The sequence below is a fragment of the Narcine bancroftii genome, chromosome 13 (assembly GCF_036971445.1).
Source record: "Narcine bancroftii isolate sNarBan1 chromosome 13, sNarBan1.hap1, whole genome shotgun sequence".
Lineage (NCBI taxonomy): Eukaryota > Metazoa > Chordata > Chondrichthyes > Torpediniformes > Narcinidae > Narcine > Narcine bancroftii.
Window position 1 is genome coordinate 72984999 of NC_091481.1, and position 13122 is coordinate 72998120.

Sequence of the window (13122 nt, forward strand, 5' to 3'; positions counted from 1 at the left end):
ATTCCTGTTATCCTCAGCCTTCCTGTATCCACACCCAAATCCCACCACTCCATCACAGTTCCCAGGTTTTCACCATTATAATAAAAACACACAGTAAATGCTGGAGGAACTCAGCCAGTCTCGCAGCGCCCATAGGAGATAAAGATATATTACCTTAAGGGCTCAGGCCCGAACGTCAGTAATATATCTTTACCTCCGAACGAGACTGTTCAAGTTCCTCCAGCATTTCTGTGTTTTTACTACAATCATGCCGTCTGCAGACCTTCGTGTTTTATTATTTCAGTCCATGTTGGTTCCAACCAGGACAAACTCCCCTTTCCCACAAATCTGCTGATGTATAGAGAGACAGCACAGAACAATATCCTTCATCCCTCCAAATCTATTTTGATCTCCCATCATATCCTACGTTCATCTCATTGTTTTTACACATTCCCATCAACACCCCCACCCCTTTTCGAAGTTCTGCCACCTACTAACATTCTGGGGGCAATTAAACTAGACAATTAACCACCCTCTCATTTTTGTGAGAAGACCAGAGCACCCAGGGGAAACCTGCAAAGTTACAGGGAGACGTGCAAACGCCACACAGATGGATTTATCCTGGGTCTCTGGCGCTGTGAGGCTATGACTCTATCAGCTATGTGCCCCATCAGAATGTCTCCCTGGATTGCTGTCCCACCATTAATGGGACTGACAGGTGCTTCATGACAGACCCAACTCTCAACTTCAATCTATCACTGGGACACCGTGGAATAGAACACAGGGCCACAGCTGAAGCTGTATCAGCCCCTGGCTTCAGGGGGATTGGGTTAAGACTCCCTTCATCTGGTGCTCTATAAACGATGCTAAAGCTCAGTTGTGTCTATTCAGCCAATCCGACCAATGAAGAAAGTGCACACATTTGGAAAGAGAGAACAGGCGATCAAGCGGGACCCCAACTCGGCGACCATGATCCGGGGCTGGCTGAACAAACAGGTAATGGGATGGGGTGATGGGTCTCAGAAGGAAAGGGGTGGTGGGGAGAGGTGGGCAGAGGGCTAGGGAGGATTAAGGGAGGGAGCAGAAGTGGTGCTGAGAGTGGGGAGGGTTAGAGAAGGGAGGAGGGAATGGAAGCCAGAGGCAGAGGAGGATATCAGGGGGGAGGGGGTTAAGGGTGCAGAGGTAGAGGGAAGGAGGATATTGAGGGGGGAAGTTAAGGGAGTAGACAGAGGGGAGAAAGGCAGAGACTTGTACTGACTGCCCCAACTTCAGGCTGGGTAACCCTGATTGGACAGGCATGGATTCAGACCTGTGGCATACATAATCTGGTCAATGCAGGTGAATCGCCCAATTCATGTATGGAGTGTGATCTTCCTTGTGGATCAGAGACTGTGGGCCCAGAATGGAACATGGGTTCTTGCCCAAATCTCCAGGGAATGATAACCAAACCATATCCCAGGGATACTCTCCACCTCAGGGACTGTACTCCAGGGAAATGTCCCTTCCGGGTCTGGGGTCTGTACCCTTGGGAGAATGGACACAGACAAATGCTGATATGATGGGGACTTTCCCTTCCTTCGCAGGGATGATGTGACCTCTCTTGCTGAGTCGGATTGTTTTCTTTCCATGTTTCAGGACAGCTCTGGACTGAAGCTATGGAAGAGAAGATGGTTTGTCCTGTCAGATTTCTGTCTCTTCTATTACCGAGGTAACAGAACCTGAAACCACTCCACACACTGCTCCTTCTCGCCACGAGGACGACCCCACCCCACCCCCCCCCCCCCGTCTCGTTCTAAGGGGAAGATATATTGTGTGATTCATTGTGTAGGTTGTCAGGTGCCCACCAGTGTAACACAGACCTGATTCATCAGCACAGAAGTCCGAGGCTCCAGGAGACCAAGTTCTGTAGCAACACCCTCAATGAGCACACATGCAAAGGTACACACACACATGCACACACACACGCACACACACACGCACGCGCGCACACACACACACACACACACACACACACACACACACACACACACACACACACACACACACACTCATGCTCCCCTTCTTTCTTGGCCCCTATCCATTCTTCCACTAACCTACCCTCTCATTTTCCCTTAATACCCACTCCCCTAGCACCTGTTCTCTTGTTCCCACCTCCCTCTCTCCTCCTGCCATTTTTTCCTCACCCACCACCCAGTCTCCATCTACACCCCCATCTCCCATCATCCTTTCCCTGTTGCCATACTGCCCCCCCAGCCATGCTGCCTACACATTCTCCTGGGCTGCTGCCCCATTGTCCTCCACCCCCGACTCCCCCCAGCCCTTCAGTTCCATGGCTGCCACTTCCTCACCCAGAGCCTGTCGTACCCTGCCGTGCAACTTTCCAACTGATGAAACTGGAAGGCACAAGGGTGAAGCAGGGAAAGACACTGCCTCATGGTGCCCGACACACAGGTTCAATCCTAACCTCGGGTGCTGTCTTAGTGGAGCTCACACACTCTCCCTCCAACCCCGAGGGATCCATAACTCTTTAAGATATGGGAATAGATGTAGGCCATTTGGCCCATCGAGTCTGCTCTGCCATTTCATCATGGGCTGATCCATTCTCCCACTCAGCTCCTATCTTCTCCCCATGACCTTAGATTCTCTGACTATCCAGATACCTATCAATCTTTGCCTTAAACTCAACAACCTGACCTCCACAGTCACCCATGGCAGCAAACTTCAGAGGTTCACTGCTCTCTGGCTGAAGAAATTCCTCTGCATCTCTGGTTTAAATGTGCTCCTTTCATCCTTCCCCCCACATCCCAAAGACATGCACATTGGGGGTGTGAATTGGCCTCTGTGGAATGGTTCTAGAATGTGGGTGAGGGGTAGAATATGGGGGTGAGTTGAAGGGAATGTCAAAATAAAATTGGGTGGATGGGATTAGTGGCATGGAGAGCATAGACAGTTGGCCAAAGGACCCGTTCCTTGCTGTATATCTCTGTGACTCCAGATGCATTCTCTGGGCTTGGAAGTCTCTCCAAAGCCCCCACAATCCAAAGTCTGTGTGCACCAGGTCAAGGCTTGTGTTCCACAGAGAATGCCCTGTCACAATCCAATCTCAACTTGAGTTTATTGACATATTTAAAAAATGTTATTAGACATACAGCACAGTAACAGGCCCTTTTGGCCCATGAGTCCATATTGCCCAATTACACCCAATTAACCTACAACCCCTAGTAAGTTTTGAGGGTGTGAGAAGACAGGAGCCACCAAAAGAAACCCATGCAGACATGGGGAGAACTTACAAACTTCTTACAGACAGCACATGATACAGGCAGTCCCTGGGTTATGACCGAGATCTGTTCCTAATTCTGTCTTTAAATCGAATTTGGAACAGGAACATATGGTTTTTAATTAGCATCAGTTAGTCAAACGTTTGTCCTAGTATATAGTATATATTTTACCTTTCTATACATATAAAACTGCTGAAGTCAATAACACTCAACACAATGTTAACGGCAATGTGATCCAACTTAAAATGGCGGACGGGATTCTCCTTACTCGAGCTGACACCCTGGAAGCCACGCCTAGTTCATTCATAAGTACAAATTGTCCTTAAGTCAGAAGTTTGTAACCCAGGAACTACCTGTATGTCCAAGTACTATGTACAGATCCACCCAAATTCTTACTTACCAAACAGATACACCATTTACAATAGTTTAAATTACATTTCCCACAATATACCAAGACAGAAAAAGATATAACAAATTATCAAAAGATAAATAAGTATTTGCAGTTGCAGTTAGTGCAGGAAAAATAAGTTATGTTTCAATGGTGTGGACAGATCTTTTAGGGGTCATCCTAAGGAGGTTCAAGAGCCTAACCTCTGTTGGAAATAACTATTTTTGAACCTAGAGGTGCTGGTCTTCAGGTTTCTGTTCCTTCTGCCCAAAGGTGTTAGTGAGAAAAGTTTGTGACTGAGGTGATGGGGGTCCTTCACAAGGTTGGCTGCCTTCTTGATGTGGGTCCTTCACAAGGTTGGCTGCCTTCTTGATGCAGCTCCTCATGTGGGTATCTGACCTGAGTATCTGGGGCCCCTGCTCTCTTCCCAAATTATTTTCCACCACCTCCCTAATGCAGCCAGTTTGCCCATAGCAGGTTCCCATCGAGAAAGCCTAAAGTGCAGAGATGCTGAACTCATGATCCTTGTGTTCTGCAGATAGTCGGGAGGAACGAATCCTGGGAAGTATTCCGATGCCTAGTTACGTCATCACTGGTGTTGATCCACAAGACCGGAAATCCCGCAAATTTGCTTTTAAGGTTCAGGAATTTGGTTTGTATTTGGAAATGTGGGAAGAGAATGGTGTCACGTGACTGGCTGCAGAAAGTGCTTGCACCTTGCTTTCCGCATCTAGAACTGGCCGCTTACAATAACCAGGGCCGATGCCAAGCAACCCTCCCTGTTTCAGGAATTGGGTAGAGGAGTGGGCTCCAGATCGAACACACCCATCTCTCCCCGGCTCAGCAAACCCTCCGACCATGAGCCATCCCTGAGACAGGACGTCCATTCAGAATTCAAACCCTCCTGCTGTGTCACACAGAGTTGATGAGATCTTGTTGTTAAACTCCTCTGGTATTTCCCTTACGCCACCTTTACAGAACCCTGTCAGACCAAACCGTCCTGTTCATTTTCATTGGACAGAGTCATTTGGCCTCAAACCCTATTCTATCCACTCATATTCCATAGAGACCCTTCAGATAAAACCCCAACCCATTCACTTCCTTTCTTTAGGATCCAAACATAAGATATAGGAGCATAAATAGACTATTCAGACCATCGAGTCTGCCCCACCATTCAATCACAAGCTGATCCATTTTCCTACTCAGCCCCACTGCCCGGCCTTCTTCCCATAACCTTTGATGCTCTGGCTAATCAAGAACCTGTCGATCTCTTCCTTAAATTTGCCCTCCATCACCTGTGGCAACAAATTCCACAGATTTACCACCCTCTGGCTGAAGAAATTCCTCAGCATCTCTGTTCTAAATGGCTGCCTGACAATCCTGAAGTTGTGTGCTCTTGCCCTTCACTCTCCTACCGTGGGAAACAACCTTTCTACATTTACTCTGAACACACCTTTCAAAATTCAAAATATTTCAATGAGATCCCCCTCATTCTCCTAAACTTCAATGAGTACAGGCCAAGAGCTGTTAACTGCTTCACATATGATAACCCTTTCATTCCTGGAATCATCCTTGTGAACCTCCTCTGAACCCTCTCCAATGTCAGCACATTCTTTCTTCAATGAGGAGCCCAAAACCGCTCACAATACTCCAAACAGACCGAATCCCAGTTATACAAGAGTATCTACAAACGATGGGGTTGAGGGCAACACACAAACATGCTGGAGAAACTCAGCAGATCATGCAGAATCTGCATTTTGAGCCTGGGCTCTTGACAGGAAGAGCCCGAGACGCAGAACAATCCTGTTCATTTCTGATTAACAACATCCGTCCGGATAAAACCCATCCCATTCCCTCCTGTCATACAGAATCTCTGTTCCATTTGCTCTCAACTCTCCAGAATCCTCAATGAGCACAATCTTTCACACTTAGTCCTTTTTTCTTCCCCTTTTGTGCTCTTTGTTTTCCTCTGAGCTGGAGTTTGAATCTCTTGAGGGAGAGGTGGAAGTGGAGACACTGGGCAGAGCGCAGTCCGAGCAGATCCCACTGTGTGTGGAGGGGGTGCAAATGAGTTACCCTCCAAGCCCCTGGGGGTCAGACGGAGCTGGTGACAGGGCAAGGCTTGGGCAAAGGCAGCCATTGTCCCAGAATGAAGAGAGGGTTGACTTGTGTAACCTGTTCCTCCCTCCAGGTTGAACACCCAGGGATGAGAACATACTGCTTCAGCGCTGACACCCAGGAGGATATGAATGGTTGGATTCGAGCCATGAGTCAATCAGCGAGAGTGGAGTCTGAATTTACCAGGTAAGGATGAGGACATGGTGCATCACTGACAGCGTCAGACACATCCAGATCCCTGCAAGCAGACAGAACTCCAAAGGACTAGAACCTCATCCTGTTCGTTCCTGCTCCAGACAGATCAAGGGCAGCACGGTTAGCACAGCGCTGTTTCAACACCAGCAACTGGACCAGGGTTTTAATCCTGCGCTGTCTGTAAGGAGTTTGTACATTCTCCCCATGACTGCGTAGGCTTCTCCAGGGGCTCTGCTTTCCTCCTACACCTCAAAAACGTACTGGGAGTCTGTTGGTCAATTGGGTGGCACAGGCTCATGGGCCGAAAGGGCCAGTTACCGTGCTGTATGTTAAAATTTAAATTTAAAAAAACCCTGTTCGTTCACTCCCATCTATCACATTACGCTTGATAAACACCCCGCCCAACTCACTCCCCTTTTTAGAGCACAAATAGATCAAACACCATCCCATTCATTCCCAATTTACAATATCCCTCCAGAAAAAACCCTATCCTATTCACCCCAGTGTACAGAATCTCTGTTCCATTTACCTCTATTCCATAGAATCCATCTGGACCCTTTAACATTTAGCTTTGATGCACCCCAAACCAAGAACAGGGGTAGGTCTTTCGGCCCATTGTGTTGCTGCATCCTTCATCAGACCATGCCTGAAGTTCTTGTCACTGTTATGCAACCTCCCCATTATCATGTTTACAGTAAAAGTCTTAAAATCCAGACTGCTCGGAGACTGGGTTGGTCCAGATTCATGGGCAGTACTTTTAAAATTCAAATTTAAGGAGGAATAAAGAAGAGATGAACAGGTAAATGTTGATAGTTTATTCATTAGCAAATACCACACGTTTCATTTATCAAAACAAGCAGTTTTAAAGTCAACATTTGAAAAAAATGTAAATATAAAAATACAAAAAAAGCATGTAATGCTTAAAATTATGTTTAAAATGAACATTATAAAAGAAAAATACAGTATCCATACAAATGTCTTTGTGATAAAATGACCTATATTAAGTGTGGTCACTTGTTGCCGCTGTACATCTGTGGCAATTATGTACACACAAAAAAGCCCGTGAAATTTAAACCATTTGAGAGAATGGACTCTTGGGTGGTCTGGATTTCTGGATTTTTGGACTTTTACTGGATTTTATATCTGGAAATGTATTGATTTCTGTTTTGTAATCTGTGACACCTCGCAACTCTGAGTAAAGAATTCCAAAGATTCACTCCCCTTTGATTGAAGAAATTCCTTACCAGTTCAGCATTAAATGCCCCACTAATTCCTGTTCCATAGCCATAGTAAACATCCCCCCTGCAACTATGTGTAAAGTCCTCCGATGTGCACCAGTGTAGAGAACAGCTTACCGTTATCAATTGCTGCTTTGGTAAAATGGGATGTTGGCCTTCATTGCTGGAAGGATTGGATTTAAGAACATGGAGGTTTGCAACTGTACAGGGTTTAAACTGTGAGTTTAACCTGGAGTATTACGTGCAGTTCTCGACTCCTTGCCTGTCTTTGGAGGTGGTGCAGAGGAGGTTCACCAGGTTGATTCCAGAGATGAGCTTATAAATAGCCTGGGATGATACTCTTTGGAAATGACACACATGAGTGGGGATCTTACAGAGAGAATAAAATCATTAAAAGGAGTAGATAAGGTCGAGGCAGGGAGGTTGTTTCTATCAGTGAGTAAATGGAGCAGGGTCCAGATCTTGCTGCTGACACGTGCTTCTATTTAAGTTGTGTCATCCCACAACCAATTCTCTCTATAAAAAGTATATCCTTTTTACAGGAATGGACAGCAAAATTATACACAGCTTGGTATCACAAGGCTCTATATAATTAGAAGAAGAGACCTTGGCTCCTCCACTCAAATATCCGAACAATACATTTCAACATGCCTTTTTGTCTTAATTACCCGCTGCACCTGCACATCAGCATTTTGTGATTTGTGTACAAGCTTGGGCCTCACAGTGCATAGAGCTCCAGAGAGCCACATGTGATCCCGACCTGGGGCGCTCTCTGGGTAGAGTTGTATGCTTTCCCCCCACCCATATCCAGGACTATTTGGCCCCAGTATGTAGGTGATTGGTAGAATTTTGGGAGAAAATTTTGGAGAAAATCAAATGGGAATTGGATGGTCAGTGTGGAAACAATCTCAGTGTTTCCATATTCCATGTCACTCGTTTATTTCTATATATAAATAAACTCAGAAACCTGCTTAGGTAAGGGGCAAACAATGGTATTGGTAAGTCTGTAGATAACACCAGAATCAATGGTGGACAGCTTGTCTAAGGTTTCAATAGGACGGCATAGTTAGGATAGCAGTTAGCACCAGAGACACAGATTCGAAACCCATGCTGTCAGTAAAGAGTTTGTACGCTCTCCCCATGTCTGCATGGTGTGATAGTACAGATTCTATCCCCAATGCATATATGTATAGATTGTAGTGTAGGATGATTGTGATTGGCTGAGAGGGTAGCCATGCCGACTGGCAGGTCTTCAAGGGTTGCTCTTAGCCAGACCAGGTCATTCTGGACTGGTCGACCTACATGTGATATGCTCCAATCTTCTAGTTAATAAAAGCCTTGGTTTGGATCAACAAGCTTTTGATTCTTTCGACGCGTTCTTCACATGGGTTTCCTCTGGATGCTCCAGTTTCCTTCCACCCGTCAAAACATACAGGGTTTTAGGTTAATTGGTGTATTTTGGGAGCATGGGCTCATGGGCCAGAAGGACTTGCTACCGTGCTGTACGTCGAAATCTAATTTAAAATTTAAACTGGACCTAAATCAACTGAGAACTTGGGCAGAGGAACGGCAGATGGAATTGAACTTGGTCAAGAGCAAAGGGATGCATTTTGGGAAGGTAAAGCAGCAAGAGGCAGAACATATCCCGTTATTGACAAGGCCCTAAGGATTATCATGGAATACAGAGTATGAGAGACATGGCTCTCTGAATTTGCGGCTCAGATAGACATGCTGGCTTTAATTCAGTAAACGGGTTATGGGGATGTTGGGCGCTATTGGTAGCCCAATAATGATGCAGACAGAAGACTGAGGGGAACGATAGGGTTTATTAAGCAAGAGACTGCTGGCCCGGGTCTAGGCTAGGAAAATGAGCGGGAAGGAGAAGGGACTCAACCTTTATGGCCGGGGGTCACATGGGAAGGATCAAGGGAGGAGCTAAGGTAAGGAGACCCCCGGAGGGCGAGCAAGCCAGTACATATAGCCATATCACCATAGGAGAGAAGGCCCGGCAGTGGGGCTGAGTGAGATAATGGGTAGGACTTCATGTTACAGTTATACACAACATTGTTGACACTGCAGCAGGAATATTGTGTACAGTTCCAGTCACCATGCTATTGTGAGGATGTGATTAATTTTGAGAGGGCGCAGAGGATTCCCAAGGACGTTGCCAGGACTGATAGCATGTGAAGGTCAGGGCTGTTAGCCCTGGAGTGAAGGAGGGGTGATCTTATAAAATTACACGGGGCATCAGTAAGATGGAGAGACACTGTCTTTCTCCCAGGATTGTGGAGATAGGTTTAAGGTGAGAAGGGAAAAATTTTAATGTGTCCTGAGGAAAAGTTTTTCACCTAGAGGATGGTGGGTATATGGAAGGAGGAAGGGGTAAATGTTTGAAGTACAACTGGACAGGTTCATGGATAGGAAAGTTTTAGTGGGATATGGGCCAAACAGAGGCAAATGAGACTAGCTCAGGAAAGAACCTTCATTGGCATGGATGCGTTGGGCTGAAGGGGTGTTCCATGTGGAATAACTCTACGGCAGTACCCGATATGCATTGCTGGGGGTAGAGGCTGGTGTAATAGCGACATTTAAAACACTAAGACCTGGGTGTTACAATAATTGCATGTTATGGAGTGTGAGAGAGAGAAGAGTTGGATTATTCGTGAAGGAGGATCAGATGGATTGGCACAATGTTGTGGGCCGCAGGGCCTGTACTGCTCTATGTTCTGCGTGACAGACATAGATTTCCACAGCTGAAGCCTTTGGATGAGGAGATTTGGATTTGAAGATTATAGTTGGGGGTGGTGGCAGGGTGGGGAGGGGGGGGTGCGAGATAGTGGGAGAGGTGTGGAGAGAGTTTGTAGGTTGAAGGAGAATGAGCCTGGGGCTGATAGCACCTTGCTGGTGTTATGAACCGCATGTAACAAGCAGCAATAGACAATGAACCAGACAGTGTTTAATTTTAAAACATTAATTGTATTTGTAATTCTTAAACTATAGTCTTAACTTTTAAACTATCCTTAACACTAAATCTATCCCCAACTATACGCAGGTGTGTGTGTGTGAGAGAGAGAGATACCCAAACCATTACTGTTCAATCTTCCAAATTCAGTGTTGACATGTAGGCCTTTGAAATTTGATGCTCAGACTTAATGTTCAACTGATGGGAAGACTGGAGTTGTGGCTGTTAAAGATTCACGAATTCTCCTTGCGCTGTCTTTCTCCTGGTCCTTTTGTAGGCAAGACTTGAACTGGGTGGCCTCCATGAAGCTTCCAAGACCCTGGCACCTGTCTCTCCAAGTAATTTCACTGCTAGTTACAATCAAAATGAAACACTTTGATTCTCCAAAAAGACCTTCCTGGTACAGGTTGATCCACAAAAAAGGCCCAATCATTTTCAGAGCATGCTTTGCTCTGAATTCCACAAAAATGGCTGGCTACGTACTGCTTCTAAAAGCTGTTCTCCCATTGCAAAATCACAGTGTCTTTGCAAATGTATTGAATTCTAGAACAGACTGTGACAAACCTTCCCTCAGTTCTTCCAATGTATCGAATTATCTCTTGTCTGTGACTTGTGCTTGTGTGAAGTTAAATGTTAACAGTGACCATTCAGTCCCTCCTGTCTATATTATCCTTTACAATGATAATCCAATTTTACTAAAATGGGAGCTCATAATACTGGTTCCTGATTTATCAATAAGACATAGGAGCAGAAATAGGCCATTCAGCCCCTCGAGTCTGCCCTGCCATTTAACCATGAGCTGATCCATTTCCCCACTCATTCCCACTGCCCGGCCTTTGCCCCATAACCTTTGATATCCTGGCTAATCAAGAACCTATCCATCTCTGCCTTTAATACATCCAACGACCCAGCCTCCACACCCACCTGTGGCAACAAGTTCCATAGATTCATCCCCCCACCCCGCCGGATGAAGAAATTCTTCCATATCTCTATTGTGCTCTCTTGTCCTGGACTCTCCCACTGTGGGAAAGAACGTTTCTACATCTACTCTGTCCAACATTCAAAATATTTCAGTGAGTTTCCCCCCTTATTCTCGTAAATTCCAATAAACAACTTGCAGCCCTAAATATTTGCCACATTAAGCACATTGTTTAGAAGCTGCTGCAATTATTTAGGATCCATTCTTGCATTGAGGTTATTTAAATCTCTATTGTTTGGAATCTCTTTGCAGAATCTGTCCAATTAAATCCTCCAAGGCTGTTCCTCAGGAGCGGCAGTATTCCAGCTTCAAGGATCTCACCGACACCAGGCTACTTCAGCACACCAGCTCCCCAAGTACCGAGTCACTGGAGGTGGCCAAACTCTCTGAGCTGGACCGGCATCAAGGTCCTTGTAACAAACTGCAGAAGGATCTAGAAGCATGTCGAAGGGAGGCCCTGGTCATGGCCAATTGTCACGGAGCACTCCCTCTGGTCCGGACGACCCCTCCCGCACGAAGCTGCACTGTTCCTCCTCCCACGCCAACCGGCGCCTTCCAGAGTGCAGAGTTCGGGTTTGAGGATAATTCCAAGCCTGATGTTGATGTGATGGAACTTCCGAGGAAAGCCTCGCTCTCCCACGTCGAGCAGTGGGTTCAGTCGCAGAAAGGGGAGCTGCCCGAGGGAGAGGAAGATGAGTAAGTAGATTGCCCAGCTCACTGAATCCCAGTCAGCTCCAGCTCTGAACTCTGCACACTCAGGGTTTGTCCCTCGGGGATGGTCTCGGGTTATCGGGAACCAAAGGGAGATGCCAAGATTGACTGTTCCTAGGCAGAGAGAGAGTGATGGGATCAACGACGAGCAGAGATGGTCAGGACCAAGGTACAGGAGTATGAGATGCTGATGGAGAGAGCTGTTGAGGTTGGAGAGGGGTGTCACCCTGGGGTCGCAGAACCTTGTGAGGGAGGGTGATGGCTGGAATAGGCAAGACCGAACCTGGGCCTGATAACCCCTTTCACATTGGTCACATCAGGGCTGACATGGTGCAGAGTGGAGTGTGGTGAATCATTGGAACTTTACCCGAGATAGCAGAATGTGAGTCAGGCAGAATACTCACAACTGGGGTAGGCAGGCTTTTCATTCTCCATGACAAGCAATGTCTGCAGATAGTGGAGCTGAGGCCAAGATGAAATCAGCCATGAGATCTGGTGAGGTGAGATCCCAGAGATAAAGCTTCTCTTTCTCACATCCAGCCATTGCTCTCCACAGCTCAGGAGCCCTGTGAGCCAGGGTCCATCCAATCTCTGATCCAGACACATCCATCAAGGATCTCACCAATATCAGTTGGAGATTTACACATTGCTCCCGTACTTCTTTACCTTCTTCCTGTACATTGTTGACCCAAACACTCCCTTTCCTCTTCATACTGTGTCCTGGCAGCATCAACCTTGGCATCCGTCGTCAATCTCCTGCATGGTTGCAGCAGGATGCTCCGACCTTTCTACTCCTCCTTCTCAATGAAAGTCAACATTCCATTTCCTAATGACTTGCTTTACTTGCTAACGTTGTGCAAGGATCCCAGATCCCTCTGAACAGCTACATTCTGAGTCTCTCCATGACACTGCATTTTATGCCTTTTTGCCTGTTTGCCTGTGTTTCTCACTCTGCCCCCTTCTTCCCCTGCCTTTTTATTCAGCCACCCGTCTGCCTTTCACTCACGCCTTGATGTAGGGCTCAGGCCCGATGCGCCAGTAATAGATCTTTACCTCCAGCTGTGAGACCGGCTGAGTTCCTCCAACATTTCTGTGTTTTTAGTAAAATCACAGCATCTGCAGACTTTTGTGTTTCACCCCCTACCATGACTCTGAGATTCTACCCCTCACCCATCACACATGGGACAATTTTTAGTCACCAATGAACCCACCAACCAGACAGACAGCATGGGACAGGCCCTTGAGATCAACTTATTCATCTGATTTCGTTGGCA

At 46.5% G+C, this 13122-nt stretch overlaps 1 protein-coding gene across 17 annotated transcripts in view; it reads left to right on the plus strand.

The window, feature by feature from the left end:
• The window catches only part of LOC138747839 (pleckstrin homology domain-containing family A member 7-like), an 81904-nt gene that overhangs the window by 35717 nt on the left and 33065 nt on the right, over nt 1-13122 (plus strand). For all 17 annotated transcript variants that reach the window (XM_069907403.1, XM_069907394.1, XM_069907397.1 and 14 more), the window contains 5 exons: nt 871-975; nt 1615-1687; nt 4184-4284; nt 5837-5949; nt 11390-11833. In XM_069907403.1, the coding sequence (XP_069763504.1) occupies nt 871-975; nt 1615-1687; nt 4184-4284; nt 5837-5949; nt 11390-11833 (836 nt within the window). The remainder of the gene's footprint in view (nt 1-870; nt 976-1614; nt 1688-4183; nt 4285-5836; nt 5950-11389; nt 11834-13122) is intronic.